This window comes from Protopterus annectens, chromosome 3.part1 (genome assembly GCF_019279795.1).
Source record: "Protopterus annectens isolate FY-2018-M chromosome 3.part1, PAN1.0, whole genome shotgun sequence".
NCBI classification, from domain to species: Eukaryota; Metazoa; Chordata; order Ceratodontiformes; family Protopteridae; genus Protopterus; species Protopterus annectens.
In genome coordinates, this window is record NC_056732.1 from 553496585 (window position 1) to 553517230 (window position 20646).

Consider the following 20646-nt stretch of genomic DNA (forward strand, 5'->3'; position numbering starts at 1 on the left):
AGAGATTACTATCTGCCTGAGTCCCCAGATCTCTTATTACCTCTTCTGTATTAAGGGGGCTGCCACCTATGTGGTAATTCATGAGTGTTTTGTTTTTCCCAAATGGGATGACTATGCATTTTTTGGCATTTAGCTTGAGGCCATGACTTTGACACTAGGTGTCCGTCTCAGTAAGGCCCTTTTGGAGAATGTCCGTGTCAGCCAGAGAGTCAATTATGGCTCCCAGTTTGCAGTCATCGGCATACTTGGTTAGCCACAGTCCTCCTGTGTTTGCCTGTACTTCTGTGAAGTATATGCTGAACAGTAGGGGTCCCAGGACCGAGCCTTGCAGGACACCACTTGCAACTGGTTTAGAGTCAGACCTGGAGCCCGCTATTCTTACCGTGTGAGTTCTGTCTATAAGCCAGTTGTCAACCCATCTCGTGATGTAGGGGTTTATGTTCAGGCTGGTGAGTTTTTCTGTAATACCCAAGTGGGGAATGGTGTCAAAAGCCTTGGCGAGGTCAAGGTAGGCTGTGTGAACCACCTTTCCCTCTTCTATGGCCTTGGTGACTGTCTCAAAGAAGTCAACCAGGTTTAGTAGGCATGATCTGCACTTAACAAAGCTGAACTGGGACAGGTCAAGTGTTTGGAGGCTCTCAATGTTTTTGGAGGCTCTCAATGTCTTTGTTAATGAGTTCCATGATGATGCGCTCCATAGCCTTGCAGACCAGGCTAGTCAGGCTGATAGTTACCAGGGTCAGTTGTGGACCCTCCTTTGTGGAGAGGAATAACCATTGCTGTGTGCCATTCTATGGGCACATAGCCTGTGGGGAGGCTGAGGTTGAGCAGCATGTTTAGGTGGGGGGTTAGTACATTCTGTACTTCATGCAAGATGCAGGCTGGGACACCATCTGGTCCCATTGATGCTGTGTTTTTAGCTTTTGAAAGGGCTGTTTTCACCTGTGCGGCTGGGATTTTTGGGACACTACACTTTTCCAGTATTGTTGTGGGCCTTTTTGGAGGTGAGAGGGGGGGTGAAGTTTGCACTGAATCTATCTGCCAGGATGTTGGCAATATCAGTAGGTTCAGTATATTTTATGCTATTTTGCACTAGTTCAGTGCATATCTGCGAGTTGCCACTTAGATTCTTAACATAGCTAAAGAAGGCTTTGTGGTGATCTTTTGAATCCTTGGCTATTTTCCTTTTGAAGTTAGCCTTGGATGATTTCATGAGGGACCTTAGTTTCTTACTGATACTGATCAGGGATGTCTGTCCCATGCGAATAGCTTGAGAGGTATGTACATGCTACAGCAGTTATAAGGGACTTGCACACATAAAGAAAGGACAGACCCGTAGAGTAGATAGTAGTACTGTTGTCAAGTAAATATCTTAGAATGGTACTAATGGACTGTTTTTCTCTCTCTCCCCACCCCTTATCTTCATTTCTTTGTTATTGTTATCCATATGATTATGGTTTACTATTCACATATGTTTTTAAATTACCTGTATTTTGGGCATGTGTATTATTATTGTTATGTATTATAATGGTTGCATATTAACATATCTTGTTCAATTACCTATTTTGTTGGCCTTATGCTGTAACTGTTACTGGCATGCTGTTAATATACTAACTGTTCTGTTGTGTATTGTTGTGTTTCACATAATATGCATTGACATGTAATTGGGTTATTTCCACTGTTCTGGCATGCTGTTATTACTAACTATGTTTTGTTCATAACAAACCTATACTTATTGCTATGCCTCTATCACCACAGCACATCAGGGTAGGCCTGTTCCTAGTGATACGCCTACCTTGGCTCAACTGGCCATGGCACTAGGTCCTAGCACATCTGGGACCCAGGCCGGTGGTGCCCCCTCTGCTGCCCATGCACCACTTGCGGCATTGGGTGGAACCACCTCAGGAGACAGGGCCCAGCCTCCCCCTGTGAGCGGTGGTGAAGGGCCTGCAGTCACCCAACAGGAACTGATGGTCACGGTGTGGAGGACCATTCATCGGACCTATGAATGTCACCTGCACCAGACTGATGGCACACTGGCCAACCTGGTGTAACAGGCTGGCTCTTGTGCCCAGCCTCCAGCACAGCCACCTTCAGGGCAGTGAAGGAGCAGTGTCGACTGCCCATGGGTGGGGATGTCAGTCATGCTGCTACTGTATGGAGGCACATGCGACTCCGATTCCACAACACCCTCCCCTTCCAAGGTGTTTACCCCCACATGTCACATACCACCCGTGTCTGCTGTCTTGTCCATCTTGTCTGACTGCTATTGCATCCTCTCCCACCCAACTTACCTCCAGACATGTAACTATGTCCCTTCCCCAGCATTCCACTCTCTCCTTAAAAAAAATGGGCACTTGTCCTACAAAAAAATATTGCCCCATACATAGCTGTCTATTTTGCACACATGTCCGCTGGACACAACTACTTTGCTCCAATTGGCTTGACAACACATTTATGTTGTCCTCATCCCTCTCTCTGGAGTTTGAGAGTCCATATTCATGTACAAAACCTATCAAACTGCACAGCTGTTGCTGTCCAAGAAATGGATAGGTATGGTTCTTTCCTACACCCCATCCTCCACATCCCTACCTGCCTTTCACATTGTCTTCCCCCCTGCTTGCCCCCATTTCACCACTTTCCTATCACTCCCTTTTTCTTTTCTTTATAAGAACTTTAATGTCTATATGTGTCTATTACATTGTAACTCACATGTAGAAAATAAACACCTCTGCCAAGTGTCAAACCCCAGCCCCTCTCAAATATAACATACTCAGTTAACCCACCACACTACCAAGGCTTTAGGTTAAAGAGGTGTTTCCAGCAAAACATACTGCTTACCACTTACAGACACTTTGTATGTAACTGAAATAAAAAAAAATAATGTGAAAACTGGGAGTGTAGCCTGGACTCTGGTGTAAGAATAAATAATAATGAAGACATACCAATGGATGTAAGTGAGGCCTGTGATAGCAGGTATATGTGCCCTTTTATCAGCAGCTTATAGAAACCTGCTAAGGCAGGAATGACAAAGTACATGTACAACTGGGACCCTGGTGCAGAAATAAACCAGGCACATACTCATGGATGTAGAAATGTTTCTCACAGCCTGTATATGTGCACAAATATCCTGCAAATACACGTGCTTTTGCAGTATCTCAATAGCTCAGTCTGTTAAATGCCTTGTATACATTACATTTTTCCACACACAGTCTTGGATTTGAATCCAGTGTTGTGTTGCACTTCAATTTCATTATTGTGAAGACAGCAAGTAATGACCGAGTCATGTGAGCTTACTCCCCATAGATTACTGCTACTTAAGTAACTACTACCCAATTTTGCAAGACAAAGGCCTGCAGGCAGAGACACAATGTACATATCCATGGAGCCTAACTATATGTCGCCTACTACTCTGTTAGTCGCACTGTTGCCTAACAGATGTAGCTTAAGCACATGCACCAATTGCGCTGTACAGAATACCCTTACCCTGGCTCTGCCATAACAACAGGCCTGGCACAGCTGACACAGTTACACATACAGCTTGCTGTCCACCAAAGTGTTCAATCTCCCCCTATTTGTTGTAGGTGTAGCATACACAGCTGTATGTAAGGGTAGCTGCTACAGACCTACCATACCTCCCAAACCCCTAGAACAAGGGATCAGGACACAGCCATACTTAATGGGGGGCAAAGGCCCAGAGATAGGGGGGTCTATATTATAACATCGAAGTCTTAAAACTTCAAATGTTATAATATCGAACCCTATGCACCGAACACTGAAAATAGCGAAGCTACAGAATATTGAATACTTTCCTAGGGAAAGTATTCGGTGGGCTGTTTCTGCAGCTTCGCTATTTCCTCGACTGTGGAGCAAAGGTTACGGACTGGGTTAAGGTAAGTGTGCGAACAGATTGGGTTAAGGTGAGTGTGTGATATTTAGGGACCTTAGGGTTAGGGAGCAGGTAAGGTGAATGTGCGATAGGGACCTTAGAGTTAGGGAGCGGGTAAGGTGAATGTGCGATAGGGACCTTAGAGTTAGGGAGCGGGTAAGGTGAGTGTGTGATAGGGACTTTAGGGTTAGGGAGCGGGTAAGGTGAGTGTGCGATAGGGACTTTAGGGTTAGAGAGCGGGTAAGGTGAGTGTGCAATAGTTAGGGACCTTAGGGTTAGGGAGCGGGTAAGGTGAGTGTGTGTGGTAGTTACGGACCTTAGGGTTAGGGTTGGGTTAAGGTAACTGGATAGCTTGTAGTGTATGTATGGTTTAGTGTAGGGTTTTGTGAAGTGTATGTGTTTGGATTATTTATTTTGGTGTGCTTGTGTTGTGTGTACGTTTGTCGGAACAGCAAGTTTTTTCCCTGGGAAAAAAATTGCTATTCTGAGTGTTTGATGTTATAGTCTTTCGATTGAAATGGCTCGATATTATAACATTCTAAGTTTTAAGACTTCGATGTTATAATATAGACCCGAGATACAGACATGTTTAATAGACCCAAGATAGGAACATGCATAGTCTGATGAGTATGCCCTGTGACACACACATGTATTTCTTCCCTTACTGACCTCAGCCCACAGTGATTGCCAGTGCACTGCCAGATGACCACAATGGCATGGGACACTGACCACACACATGAGGCAAAATTGTGAACATACGTTATAAATCTCTACAGTGGACAGTGTTTGTATCTACCCTCTGCGATGCTGTAGTCTCCACACCTCAGTAATGTCCATCTCAAAAACTAAGACATTGACCAAAGCCTACGTGAAGGCCTTATATATTGCACTGTGGTGGCATGCCATTTGGCATGTTTTGGCTGCAATTAGCAATTCTGAGCCACAGAGTGGTGCAGAGGCAATTACCTGCTAATGAGCAGTACCTTGCAAAGGCAAGCAGCTGGTTATGGGCAACAGGTCAGTATGAAACTTAACACACACAGAGTGTATTATCAAAAGATTACTTGAAGCAAAGTTCAACAAATGAGTACTGCACTCCACCAGGTATGTAATAGATGTCTCCATATAACAGGATGCAGATGGGAGGATGGAGATATAGGGAACAGGGATTACAGCAGTAAGCCTGTCTTAGCTCTGTGGTGATGACATGTCATTGATACTCTGCTGTCCTACACCTCCATGCATGCCTCTCAACTGTCCCTGATTTCAATCACATCTCAGCTCTTTCCCTGTCAATCCCACCTACAATGGTCAGCTGTTGTGGGAAAGCTAGTGGATTACACGTAGTACATAGTGACAGTAAGGGAGGGTGTACACCCCTGTAATGTCAAACAATGTACTGTAATTCACCTCCTCTCATTCTGTCCATGTCTCACATAATTAGTTCTAACATTGTAAAACAGACCCTAAATGCCCCTGATGTACTCTGGCTAAGTCCCTGTCTGTTGACATTTGTCCCTGTTTGGTTGAGAGCTATGCCTAACATACCTGTCAGCCTCCAACAGCAGGAACTCAGGACAAAGCTATAATTAATGGGGGGGGGGGGGCAAAGGACTAAACTCATGGTACATACCTGAGGTAGCAGTATAACTACTGGCATATCATTCTCAATATAGGTGTACTGGGTGTTATGTTTACTTCTATCACATACACTGTCATATTGTATACCTTACAGGTGTATTGTACTGGCAACGTTAACTGGATGTAGCTGAAGTGCATGTTATAACATAGCAATATGATTGTAGTGGCATTTTAAGTATGTTTGTTAAATTATGGTTTGGAAAGAATGATAGCATAATCCCTCCCCCTTTAACCCACTTTCTTTCATACCATTAAAAAAAAGCACACAGCAGGAAGAGGGTTGGAAGCACCAGCCTTTCATTACCACATATAACACAAAATATCATACATCAATTATGTCAGTGTTCTTAAAAATAAAGTGTACTTTAAAATGAAAGCATACAATTGAGTAAGATCACCCTAATTCTGCTTTGTAAGGGGGAGGGCTTGTGTCTCACTTTAAAGTCATTTCATTTCAGTAATAAGCTGTTAGATAAAGATGAATGGGGGTTAATGGGGTACCTTCTCCTTACAAGTTATTGTTTCCCACAATACACTTTTAAGCATAATTCCCAGTTATGCCACATCCATCCATAATGATGATGGTTTCATTTTTTTATAGTTATTTATTTATTTATTTATTTACCCTTTGTTGATCAGGTTAGTCCCACTAGGCTGCAGCCTCTTTTCAGGGGAGACCCAAGGTGGTATTCTTACTCAGTAACCAGGAGAAATTTGGCCAGGGCATAAGAACATTTCCCATACTATTTTCAACAAGTGCTGTGGGTCTTATACATCTATGTGAGCTACCACCAGCTCTGCCACATGGGACCTCTATTTAATGTCTCATTTGAAGGACAGCACATTCAGAAGTGGAGTATTCTCCCCACCCCACCCCCAGGGACTGCACTGACATTTCAGTAATGGAAAATTAATCTATTCTCCTGGGGTGGGAATACAGCCCACAGTCTTCTAAACATCCAGCACCTAATATGAGTATCCTATCTGATACACCCTGACATTTCTGGTTATTCCATAAAATATGAAATCACAGAATACCTCTCAACTATACAGATTTTTTGCAGAATGCCCAGATTCTTGACTCACATTTTTGGTCCATTTTTCATAAAATTGTAGTTTTCTAACACATTAGTGGTAAATCACTAGAGACTGAAGTTAGAAAATAATGACAGACATTCGAGTTACAGACTTCATACCCTTCAGAAAATTCATGTAAATGCAAAACCTGTTATTCTATCAACTTTCTAAGTTTGTAAGAGCAATATTTAAACATTTCTCCTATTTTTGGGCCATTGTCCCACTTTTATGTATGGCTTTGTCCAGATTTCTTGCTCTAAGAGAAGAGATTGAGAGGTATTTCAGGCTTGACAGTCTGCAGATATGTGGGTATTCCTTTGCTATAGTACAAAAAATGACTCACTGCATTTGGTTGACTAGACTTGTATGTAGCAGCACATGTCCTAGTAGCAACTTGTTTTCATTGTTATCATTTTAATTTCAGGATGCCAAACTAGTTCAGCTGGCATACAACATGTTTAAATATTACTGACAACATGCAATTACCTGCTTTATTCTTTGCAGGGTCACAAAACAAAACAGTACAGTATCCCAGTACTCAGTGGCTGCAAGGTTAAAAACATTAGCTGAACTATGCCAACTATCATTCAAACTTCATAAACCCTTGCACTGATATCTCCAAGGTAACAGCAAACTTGGGTAGTTGGGAAAAGATGATTTAGCATAATTGTCATTCCAGATTCAGCTTTATTGAAATAATTTGCATGCTGTCTGAAACTTCATTTTGCTGCAATATGTAGCATGTCTAGTTTTAATTTGTTATTTTCCAGTAATGGGGGCTATCCAAGAAGGATGAGAACCTGGATGACGGCCCAACTGATCTCTCCTAACACCTGCCCTTGTGTTTTGTTTACAAACTTTTAAACAGTTCAATAAAAACTTCTGCAAATTTAGTAAAAGGCTACAGATAAAAGCATAAATACCATAACTGGCATATTAAATAAACTAGTAAAATATAACATAGTTATTAATGTAAATTAATTTATCACTGCTATCAAGTTGCAGCTTAATAACAATGTATGCTAGTTTCATTTAAACAACTAGATGTCCTCCTACATGTAAGGTTAAAAGGATAATATGAATAAAAACTGTTTTGGCAAGAAATACAGGCATTAAGCTCCATGTATTGTGCAATGAATGCATTCATCTAAACAAGCTTATCCACTTAAATAAAGAACCACCTATATAAAACTCTAGTCTTAATTACTTTATGTATTTCAAAAAATATTTTATTTGTATTGCTAGATTTAGACCAGATTCACAAATGCCTATTCAAGGGAAAATCCAAAAACCCTCTCAAATTTTAAGCAGTTGTATAAGTCACCATCCATAAAATTCACATACATTTGCAAAATGGTTTTAAAATAAAGCATACTGTCAGCATTCCTAGACTGAATCAAATCTGTATAATACACTATTGATTCTTACCTCTATATATAGATTATGTTCCGTGCCTAATTTTAAAATCCTTGCTAGTTTTGCAGTTTTGCCTTCAATGACTGATTTTACAGAAACATTATACCAAATATAAATATCACCCACCTGACTTCCAGCTGAAATGAATGTACAGTGAACACTTTACTTTGCTGTGCATTGGTGCATACAGCACAATGGCTATACATGCAACAGCCTGTCATTTTATTCTTGAAGTTCCTTCTCCTACCCATACTATGAGTTCTTACAAAATATGTGTCAGAGATCACTATCGCTATAGATCATTTCAACAGGTAGCCAAGAACATCTGTTGAAACTGAATTGACCATCAACATATTCCAATATCTATCTTTACCTGTTGTGATAACTTGATAATGTAGGTAACCATCAATCATATCTTTTACAACCATCAGCCACATAACCTCTCAGCGTATTTTACGTTCCCCAGTAGTGTAACTACTAACTCAGTCCTGTCCATCTTTCTACTTTAGTGCTGCGTGTCCAAATAAGTTACTCCCTGCAAGTTCCTCTCTCTACAAAATATATTTGCATCTCATTAGCTATAACTTAGGATTGTTATGGATAATATGAGCCAGACAGCAACTATCAGCTTTCAGAAGGTACAGTCTGCTAAGTGAATAATGGGAATAGACCCACCATAGCTTCATAGGTTAGTACTAAGCTAACTGCCCTTGTGAGCCATTTTAAGCTTAGCCAATTATCCCTTGTGAGACTCAAACCCTGCACCTTGTGCTTGCAAGCCAAACACCATAACCATTAGGCCACCCCCCATCTAACCAATCTAACCATTAACAAAATGTCCAAGAAAAAATATATCTGTGACTGACTAAACTTTTTATGCTGTCTGGATGCAGTTCAAAAAAACACATTCATCGCTATTACTTTTCCAAATCACTGAGATGTCTGAAAGTAAATGTAACAAATCCAGTTCCTTTAAACATTAATGATAACATCATACATAAAATGTTATACCCCCAACTCCATCATAAGATTAGCATTTGTAGGAGACAGAGTAGCACAGTTATTTGATGGTACACTCAATTTTGTACGACATTATATGTGTGGTCATTCTTCTGTATCTACCAGTGACAAGTTAAGGCATTTAGTGCCAATTTAGGTGATGAAAGTTTTCTTCATTAGACATTTTATCGAATTTCAGTCTCTCTATTTATCTATCTATCTATCTATCTATCTATCTATCTATCTATCTATCTATCTATCAGTCTATCTATCAGTCTATCTAGTTTCAGTTGTTGCCAGCTGAAGTGCGCATTATATTTAGCATTGTGTTCCCTTAAAACCTGTAATATAAACAAAGCAAGTAGAGTCATTAGGGGATAGTGTATTATATAGGTATTTGATTTAGTCCAGGAGCATTGATTCTAAAGTTCTCTTTTAAGGCTACAGAACAAGTGTATGAGTGTTATGCATGGGGGCATGACCAAATGCTTTGTCACAGAGAAACATTTTGGATTCTGACATTCTTTCTTCTTCTTCTTCTTCTTCTTCTTCTTCTTCTTCTTTCGGCTTTTCCAGGTTAGGGGTTGCCACAGCGGATCACCTGATTGGCAGTGGAGTTTTATGGTGTCGAGTTGCCAGCCCGGCGCCCAACCTTCCACAGAAGGCACACACATGCACGCACTCACGCCTAGGGCAAATTTAGATTTTTACAATAAAGGGCAATTTAAAAGCTTGTCTAAATGAGATAGAAATGAAACCTTTTCTGAAATGTGCAAATCAATTAAAGTTTCATATAGGTAACTGCTTATTTAAGCAGACAAGCTTACTTATATTTAAAAAATCATCATTTAATACATGTCTTGAGAACATCTCTCTTCTTGCAAAACAGTATTTCTTCATGTTATCCATGTTAACTGTATATTTAGGATGGCATCTAGCTGGCTAAGTTAAATGAGATACATTGTTACTAAACTAAAACTTGATCACATTGAGAAATAAATTCATTTTCACTAAATTATTTACATTTGGACTGTTGGTTTGATAAGGTAAATGTGGTGAGTTCAAGTTTACTAAATTTTGTTTGTAAACCAGTCATGAGATGTATCAACTGTAGTGTAATCTGCGTGCTATAGATGTATCAACTGTAGTGTAATCTGCGTGCTATAGATGTATCAACTGCAGTGTAATTTGAGTGCTATATTTAAACTGTTTGAATGGAGGTTTGCTACTTTATACTTGGTGATAAGCCACAGGTGAAGCTGATGACGTTTTTCAGTGTTTTTTTTTGTACAAATAAACAATGTAGCAGTTACTAGAATTATGTGCTATGTTGTAGAGTTTGCCCATTGTAGGAGTCTATATATTCATCACTCAGGATTCACCCTCATGATTAAACTCTTAGCCCTTACCATCATTGAAGGTAAGCTATGAACTGACAGCTTGATGCCATAATGTATTGCTTAAATATAAGACTGCAATAACCAGAGTCATCAGATGGACTGCATCCCTTCTTTGACTCTTTTTACAACTGTAAATAGTCAAATTCCACAGGATGAAGTTATAATAACAGGTAAAACTGTTACAGTCCAACATGCTTTTGTCATAAAGCGTGATGGTGGGGCAGTAACCCAAATGATAAGATTTCTAGCGAAAAGGAAGTGATCAAGAATCTGCTATGCTATATGCTAGCTGTGATTTCTCTGTCACAAAATATGATATATCCATAGCAAAGCACTACCTCTTATGGTTCTTCTTCCAAAAGTGGTGTCATATATACCCATTCCATATGGAAGTTGTGTTGTTTGTTCATGTGACCTTCCAAGTGGCATTTGTACATGGCTGCCATACTTGAATTCTTTTCTGTCCAGAAGCTTTTGCTCAAACAAGGTCTTGGGAGGAGGATTTACAAGTGATCCTGCCTAAAGAGTAAAACAAATCAAAGTTAGCCAATATTTTATATAAGTCACATATTTGTTTATAAAGCAGGTATAAAGATCAATGCCAAAAAAAACCTAATCAGGTATATAATGTCTAGTCATACCAACTTAAACTTCATGATAAAACAGGCAAAGCATATCTTATAATCCGAAACGTCTTCCACAGATGGTAATATAGTTTGCTAAAAGCCACAGTGCTGAATGAGTTTTGACAAGGTGTACTTAGCAGCAACTGATGTGGTTAGATACTGCCCACTTATATTTTCTCCAGAATCTAGAATAACATGAGAGAATATTACATTAAGAAAGAGGGTGTGGATGCAAACCCTCCCTCCCTAACCCCCAATGAGAGACATGGAAATTATTTTCATTTGATCAGACAGTTTTCGCACAACTTTGTTCATCCTTAAAATATCTGTCACCAAGATTTTCTGATAAGTAATAATATAGCACTTCCATCAGGGTTCTGGAATCAGACTGAATCCTGTATCACATATGTGGCTGTTACCTTATATATGAGTATATGAAGATAACAGCAGAAGAGAGTGGCCTGCCAAGTTCATATGATTACTGCAGTTAGCCTGTATGTAGATCCCCCTACTTACCCTCCCCCATACCATTGTCTCATCCTATCCTTTTGCTTGTCCAAGTAGGTCTGAAACCATCTGATGACTGCCTCAGGCAATATTTGTCAGGCCCTTCCATCTTCTCTGTGAAAAAGCATTTAGTCAAGTCTAACTTGTGATATCTTCTAGATGGCCCTCCTATCTTTTTCAAATTATTTTATGCATTTACTTTCTTAAATATCCCACTGTGCCATAAAGCCATACAACTGCCTTAAAATAAATAAAAATGCTTTAATTAAATAGCATTTCCTAAGACAGGAAAATTCTAATATTTACCTTCAATTGATCACAAGTGAAACCTACTCTACTCATCCTGGCATTGAAATAACATATGCTGATAGAATAAAGAGATTTGTATAGTATGTACATAATATATTAGAAAGGAAGGAAGCATTTGTGTCAATAGAGATAAGTGCACAGTTATGTGATGTACACACTATACCAGCAGATCCTTGAATAATCAGATGCCTGTTGTTGGATTTGTTATTAATAATTCTTGGGTATCATCTGTAATGTTTCATTCCACATCCTGAGAGAAGCAAAAGTAAATAACCCCTCTCTTCTACCTTGATCTGTTTTTCACAGTAACCTGCATGGTCTAAGACTGTTACCGAATGGCCTAAGAATGATAATAAATTGATATGTCAATATGCATGCAGTGATGCATTTGTACCTTTATTTAATACCATTGTGAGATCCAAGATGGAATATGCTATGCATGTCTGGAATCCTACTAGATCTAAACACACTAACTTGTTGGAACAGATACAAGACAGACTTAATAAGAGGACACAAGAGCTACATTCTCTCTCGTATTCTGAGAGGATGAGGCTTCTGGATACACAATGAAACATAAGAGGCTTACAGGTGATTTGATATTACCTTACAGAGCAAGTAAGGATATATTTGTGTGAATTATCAGGACTTATATTTTCATCTCTTTATGATTCCAGCAGATTTTAACTTTGCCTGGAAAAAAGTCAGTTACTAGAAGTTTCTTTAACAAAAGGACAGTACCTTTATGGAATAAGCTTTCAGTGGGAGTTACAGTTTTTCCCAATGTTGAATGTTTAACTTAACAAATATTTTGAGGTTGCAAAATATATTAGGTAATTGGGCTGTTTTTCTGAGTTTGGTCTTTTGTCTGTCATTTGTATGTAAGTATCTTGTATGTATATAAATATCTTTTCATCAGATGCTACAGAACATTTTGAGATGAAGACCTAAAGAGGAAAGTCCTGTCTTGAGATATGCTTAGTAGCCTGGATTTAAAATCCCTTTAACATTCTCAGTAAAGGATTGGTTTCCTGTCTTTGCTCTCCCTTTATGACACAGCAAGAATTAACAGTTTGGAAGCAAGCATCAAGTCTGTTGTATCCACATTTATCCATATGTGGCTCTACTGTTTGAGCTACTTGTGTCAAGCTTTTTCTAGGAAATACATCTGCAATTTCTTTAGGTAAATTATCAGTCTGTTTCAATATTTCAAAACGATACTCTTGTCATAGTCTGCAGATTTTTAACCCATCCACCTACTTTGGCTGACGTGTAGATGTTTTTTTAACCACATTTAATAAGCACCTTGCTTTCCTTGTCTGGTCTTGTGTACTTAATGCAGGTGTGAAGCCTTTCCTATTATGAGACTCTGGTTCTATTGCACTTGAATCAGCCAAGTGGATTTCAGCATAAATAACTCTGCTCGTCAAACACCCTGTAGAATCAATAAGCATGTTGCATGACATCAGGTTCCTGCGCCTGCATAACTTTATTAAAATGTCATGACAGTGAGCAGTAAATACATGGCATGGCCAGTGCCTTAGGCTGGTAAAGTTAAGTTTCACATCTCATGTTTTATGACCACTTAAAATGTTGCTGTGTTAAATTAATGGGGTCCACTACAAAATCTCAAGATCCCACAAGCTCGACTTTCAATATCCCGAAGCCATAATGTCAAGATTGTGGAATCTCGAAATTGTAAAACAAAAAGAAAAAAAAGATGACAGCATTTACAAACATGTTTTTGCAGGGGGGCAAGCCCCCCTGCACCCCCACACCTCCTGCAAATGAAATATACTAACTCCGAGATCGCACTACAGTGAAGAAAATGGTAATGTTCCCGTTCTGCACTGTATAGCGATATACATTACCATTCTCTTCACTGTACAGAGACCTTGGAATTAGTATATTTACGTTGCAGGGGGGTGTGGTGCATGCAGGAGGGCTTGTCCCCCTGTGAAAACATGTTTCTAAATGTTGTCATCTTTTTTTTTTTTTTTATTTTACAATTTCGAGATTCCACAGTCTCGAAATTATGGCTCTGGGATATTGAAAGTCGAGATTGGGGGATCTCCATATTTAGAAGTGGACCCAAATTAATGGCGTCAAAAAAGATGCACCTTCTTCAGAAAAACACAAGGAAAAGTAGCCTTCATCATCATCATCAGGATCTCCATCATCATCTGTATCAAAACCCATAATGGAAGGCATTTGATGTGAATAACCTGATTTATATTATAGCTATCCTTGGCTTCTGTTAGTGGTATGGTTTACAACTTTAAACTTTTCGCTTGGGCCTTTTCTGATGTTACTGGCATTAGTCTGGTGCTGGAACTGGATGCAACCTTTTTTACAAAGTCAAAATATTCATGTGCTATTTATTGTTCTATAATCTCTGAATTCTGGAGCCTTAGACATTGGGGGTGTAACACTTGAATATTAAGGATGGCATAAATAATGAGACAGAGAGCAGATGCATGCAACCAGCTTCATAAGCATGTATTTCAGATGAATCATATAGGATACCATAACAGAGACAGAGGTATATGCACCTGTATTATACTACAGTCCCCCCCACACTCAAAGTCAAACAAATTAACGCTTTACTTCATGGGGTAACGTTCTATAAATGTACAGACTTTGAATCATACTCTTTCTTATTGTATTTCAGGGCATGGCATGAATAAAACATAATTTTTTTATTTTAATAAAAATGCATGGGCATTTCAACATATCTGTAAAGTTTTTGATATTTTCCTTGAAAAGGGAGGGTTTGGATCTCCTATATAATTTATAGTTTCTTTATTTTGTTGTAAAGTTCATTCATGGTAGTGGACCACCAGGATGGGTTTTTTTAATTTCTTATTATTCTTAGTTCCGGTAGGAATTGCCCGCTCTATGTATTTTTGTAAATGGGTGTAGAATTCCTTAGCAAAGCTTGCTCTCTGTCAGGGTTAAGGGTGTTACAGTTTAAAATGAATTTTGATATTTCTTCATAGAGTAGGTTGGGGCTGGCACATTTATAGTCTTAAAATTCACAGGGATTTGTGGTCAGACATCACTGGGGAAAGAGATACCGGGCAAGTAGTATAAAAGGCAAATGTTTGTAAGAATCAAGTCAAGCATGATGTGTCCTCTAATAGGGTTGTTTGCTAACTGCTCAAGGTAGTTTGTTTATAAAGTCTAGGAATTTAGGGGGGATATCCTACATTGGAGATATAGGTGCTCCAGTTAACTGAAAGGTTGTTAAAGTCATCCAAAGTAATGGAGTTTCTGCTAATATGGAGATCATTTAGAACATTGAAAAATCTTACATGGTCATTGGGGACAAATAATGTGTTCTGTAACAAGCTATTCATTGATAATTAATCCTGTCTAGAGTGATCTGTAGTTCAGTAAGTTCAGTTTGTGCCTGAAGATAATACATTCCTTGGCAAATATGGAGACTCCACCACAGTTGCCACCAGGTCAGAAGGCATGAAAAGTGCAAAACTCAGATGTAGAGGGAGTGCTCTCTTTACATTTAAACCAAGTCTCAGTAACTATGCAGACAAGATTACACAAGTTACTGTGCAGACTTCTGACACTGTGGTGAGCTACCTTAAAATGAGCCTGTTTAGGTGACTGACTGCTAGCCATGTTAAAATGTTTATCAACTGGACTCTGCCTCAAAGAGGCACTAGGGGGCAGTAAAGGCTTTAACCAGTATGTATAAGCCTTGGAATGAGAAGTGCAAGCCATCTTTAACGAAGTAAGATGGACTGCCTAGCATCTTGTTCCATGCTGGCAAATACCGGTTCCCCTGCAACAACACCAACTATTAAACAGTTATGAAAACCACTTATCTTTTCTTTGCATCTAAGCATCATTCAAGCTGAAGAAAAGATTCCACTCAGGAAAAATGTTTATCCGCATTTGTAACATGCACAGAAAGATCTGACGTGTGTCTCTGCATGTCCGTCAGGGTTTAATACCGCAAGTCATTCACTCCCACATGCACCATTATCTATGTTATCTTCATATTTGTCAGGAGATTGGGTCATTTGGGCCTTTGTAATGTCAGAAATCATAGTAACTGAAACCTCACTGTAACCATGTCCTTGTCAAACCTTGTGAGTGATGAGTCACTGTGCCTGACAACAGACACTTACCACTAAAACATTTCTGTTGCTGCTGTGATTCAGAGTGGTAGATTTGGAGTGTTATTTTCAGGGTGACTCTTTATGGTAGAAATGCATGAAGAAGATGAGTGGCCTGATTTTCATTAAGACTTAAAATTCCTATTTCTAGGAGGCTTTGGGGCTGATTTTTTACAGCCTTAGAATAAAACATTTTACTGTAATTAGTGAAGGATTGTTATAGAGGTGTATGAAACTCAAAGAGAAAGTTTTTACTTGACAGGGAAGCCTCCAGTTCAACTACGTATTTCTACCTCTCATACATGGAATTATTAGTGATGGGAATACGTTTTTTTATCTGTGCACATCAGACAGTACACTGTCTTAGAAGACCCAGCGCTAAAAGGGTGGAAAACTTTCTTGCAGTTTTCTACTGAATGATTTGTTTGTGTGACCATTTTATCCTTTCGAGTGGATTAATGTCTGTGAACATTAGTCTTAGTTTTAAGCTCCGTGTTTCTAAAGGATACCCAGGCGATGCTCTTACACCGTACTGACAAGGTCAGAAAAAGACCAAAACATGGCCTGTATATGACTAGTGGGGTTTTGGCTTTATTGGCCTGAATGTACCTATAAAAGCTTAAAAAGTGAAAAGATGTGGTCACTCAGAAGTCATGCAGCTGAAACACTGTTATAGCCTTAAGAGGTAATTTGCAAATATCCCCTGGGCCTCTACTACAGCAGGTTTAAGGTATCACACAGTGAAGACTCTATCTTGGGTGGGTATTTTGTGCAGTTTTTTACTGAATGGTTTGTCTGTGTGACCTTTTTACCTTTTGGATTGATTCTAATAAAGATACATGAATTGTGTAGCAATAATCATTATGCTATACATCTTTTGTAGCTTGTCATTCCAACTTGTTAAACAGCTTAGACATTTGTTACTTGTTCCACACTGTGATACACTTTCTGTTTAAATGCATTTGTACAATTATTTTTTTAGAACAGTTACTGACTAGCAGTAGTAATATATGAGGGCATGTCACTGCTTCACATTACACACATTCATATAAAATGTATAAAATTATTATTTTTTTCCAAACATGCCTTCAGCATACATAGTTATACAAAATTAGTAGTTAAGTTTACATATTAGAAAAATAAATTGTCTATCAGATCTGCTGATCACGTCTCTTTCCCTTATTGTTCTATATGAAAAACTGACTTGTCAAGCTTGCTGTCTCCCAGTTTCATTGTCGGTTTAAACCTGTCTCTGTTTCTTAGATTTAGGGAGCAATCTGAGACTTTAGGGTTAAAAAGGAAGGGTGGAGGTTTAGGGCAAGGACTCTGGTTGAGAATAGTATGAGAGTTTTAGGGTTAGAGTTTAGGTTAGAGTAGGGCTATACAGTTGTATAGGTCTGGATGAGGGGAGGGTTATGTATAGCAGGAGATTGGGCTACTGGGAGTTGGAGCTCTTACTTTTAAAAACAAGTGGCAGTGAGCAGTTGTGGGAGAAGCAATTAGCACTTGAGCATCCATGGCAGACCTGTCATCTATGTTTGTTGTGAGCAATTATTACTTTATTGTGTTGCAGGTTGAATGTTACTTTAAAGCAATTTGGTCTGCAGCATGCTGTTGCAAACATGAGAACTTACAATATACTTTTTTTAATCAGTAGTAGGATGTTTGCTTTCTCAGCTATGTTAAGCAAGAACATTCTGGCCAGGAGATGAGAAATACACCATCACGTTGTTGACAACTACTGGAAGTGTGAAGGTATATCTTTAGCAATGCCAATGCCAAGGTCTACTTTGACCATCAGACTGTTAATGTACCATCCACAGTCTACAGTGAATGCTCTTACCACCACCTAGTAGATTGTCATCATACACTAAAGTAATTTAAATCTCAGTATAAATGTTCTTGCAGGGAGGCTATGCCACCAATGACCCCCAAGGTGGTGGATCAGTCATGTCTGGGAAAGAGTCATTGTATCAAAGGCAGCTTGGTTGAACGCAAATTGACTGAAAATGTGTGTCAAAATATTTTTAGGCATTTGCCAACAGTGCTTTTGATCAAATGTAGGAGGTCAATCTGCAGTTGTAGAGCTACTGTCAATCTGTCGACAAGAAGCCAATCTGTCCTCACACCCTCATATTCTGAATATACTACCTTCAATGTTGTACTGGTTAAGAGGAAAGGAAATTTTGATTTCTTTCTCTTCTGAGTTGGTGTGATTTCAATGTGGAACATAAAGTGATTGGCAGTGTGAGGGCAGAGACCTCACACTAGGGTATGCAAGGGTCACAGCATCCATGCAAAATCTATAAAGCATTATTCTACATAAATCATACATTTTATCATACAAAAAAGTGGAGGACAAAGCCCCTACTCCTGCTCCATAGCCACAACTTGGAACTCACTGACAGTAGCCATAAGAAGGAACTCTAACTTTTATGCTTTTAAACATACTCTACAAGACATCCTTCTTAACTCCTGGCTCCGCTCTTGCTCCAGCCCAGTCTGAACCCTTCCTACAGTAACATTTCCTTTCATTGCCACACATACTCCTCCTCCTCTCCATCTCTACTCTGTCATCCTTATCTGACTTTCTTAAAACCACTATTTTGCCATATAATCTAACTCATCTTGAAGATGAGCTACTTTCTTATCTTCCTTTTTTTAATTTCTCCAAATTTTTTGGGTTTCTAATACCATGACGAGAATGGACCCCATTCCTAAGTCAAAGTGTGATTAAAGTTCATGAAGCTAGTATCATTTCAATCTTTGATGTCAGCCAAAAGTGTTCTTCGCAGCACCCACAATGTGCCCAGTAATGACTCCTTCTGCAATTTGTACGGAGTTGCATGTATTGGTAGGGTATCTAAATATGATTGTAGACTCTTTTTTTATAAGACCCGTTGCTCCTACTACTATTGGAACTATCTGATTATCTTTCTTCCACATTGCTCTCGTTTCTGCTTGCAATTGCAAATCCTGATATTTTATGACTTTGTGTCTCTCTGTATGCAGGACACTGTAGTCACTGGGTGTGGTGATTTCAATGATCAATGCTACTTTTGTCTTCTTTTCTTGGACCACTATATCTGGTTTTCACTCCTGATCAACATGAAGTTCTCCCAGAAGTTTTCTATACTTGCAACTATATTTATGCATTTTCCACATTTCTTGCCTTCTCATCTGGTCCTTCACCTTATATCCTTTCTTTTATTTTTTGGCACATTCAGCTGCTACCTGTTTTTTAGCCGCTTGTGGTTTGATTTCCATTCCTGCTTGACGCCAATATGCTTCTGCTAGCCTAAGCAAGGAAGTCATCTTAGATTTATTCTCCTCATGTTTCAAAACTTTCATTACATTTGAGTCTTGTGAGGTCAGCAGATATGTGCGGAGTCCCACAATTGCAGATCTATACATGTAATCAATTTCAAGGAGGCATATCCCTCCTTCAGAATGGGGAATATATAATCTTGGTATGCACTGATTGTTATAAATCATTTGGTGAGCATGAAGCATCCTTCTTATTTTCCTGTCTAATCTGTCCAACATGTTTTGGAGCCAGTCAATCACTCCAAAACTGTAAGTTAGGACAGGAATTGCAAATTGGTTTATAGCTTGGATTTTGTTTCTAGATGTCAACGCTGTTTTCAGGATTAATTTGTCTTCTAAAGTACTCCTTACTAAGTTTTATTTGCATTTGTTCATGTTTTATTGTTGATCCTTCATCAGTTTCCAAATATTTATACCCTACCTCCTGTTTAAGTTCCTTTATATCACATTCCTGTCCTAGACTGATATTTTCTTGGTGCTGCAGTTTTCCTGCTTTAAAGGTTGGTCTTCCCTATGTTTGTGTAATGATGTCTCTGAAGTTTTACCATATTTCTGATATTTACTTTTACTCTACAATACATCCAGAGGTTTTGTGTATGGACAGACCGATATCTGTCTTAATATCTCCTGTCTAGCTCCTTCTTTTCAGACTCACTTTTCATACAGAAAATGTTTGTTGCTGCAATATTCATAAACAACATTCTAGTACTATATTACATTTAATGTAATATGTCTATTTTGAGTTTGTAATGTAAAATATCTTTTGCAATAATTTGGAAATTTGTGATGTAACCTAGAATATTATCCCAGGGTCTCCACTGAAAATGGGCACCCTGTGGGCCCAGTCAGACTTTCCCAGTGAAGAAATGACAATAAATAAATAATTAGTAATACATTTCTGCAGTAGTGCAGTGAGATAACATGGTCAATATGCTGGACTTCAGTAAGTTCGGCTCTGATTGCATGAAGTAGACCCCAGTGCCAATGGATGAGTATGACAGACGTTCAGAAATGTAGGCAAGAATGAACTCATCCATATTGCATTGATCACTGTGCAAAAAATGGAGGAAATGTTTCCTATGTCTTCCTACATACTGTGAGACCCTTAACAAGTAGTTTGGCCACAGTGTCAACAATGATGTGATTAGGACAAGTGTTGCCATGAAAATTATGTATCAAGAGATTTTGTACATGTGAACACTCCCTAGAAATAGTTTTAATAGCATAAACAACTTGTATGAGACAAATGGAGTAACTCATACAACATTGTATGCAATCAGCTGTGTCCTGTACGTAAATCTTTTGTATTGTTATAATCA

The 20646-nt window shown here is 38.9% G+C and overlaps 1 protein-coding gene across 1 annotated transcript in view; it reads right to left on the bottom strand.

Moving 5' to 3' along the window:
- Positions 1-20646, bottom strand: part of EFHB (EF-hand domain family member B) — a 511923-nt gene that overhangs the window by 334692 nt on the left and 156585 nt on the right. The window contains exon 4 of the mRNA XM_044066233.1: positions 10761-10941. Coding sequence (XP_043922168.1) covers positions 10761-10941 — 181 coding nt within the window. The remainder of the gene's footprint in view (positions 1-10760; positions 10942-20646) is intronic.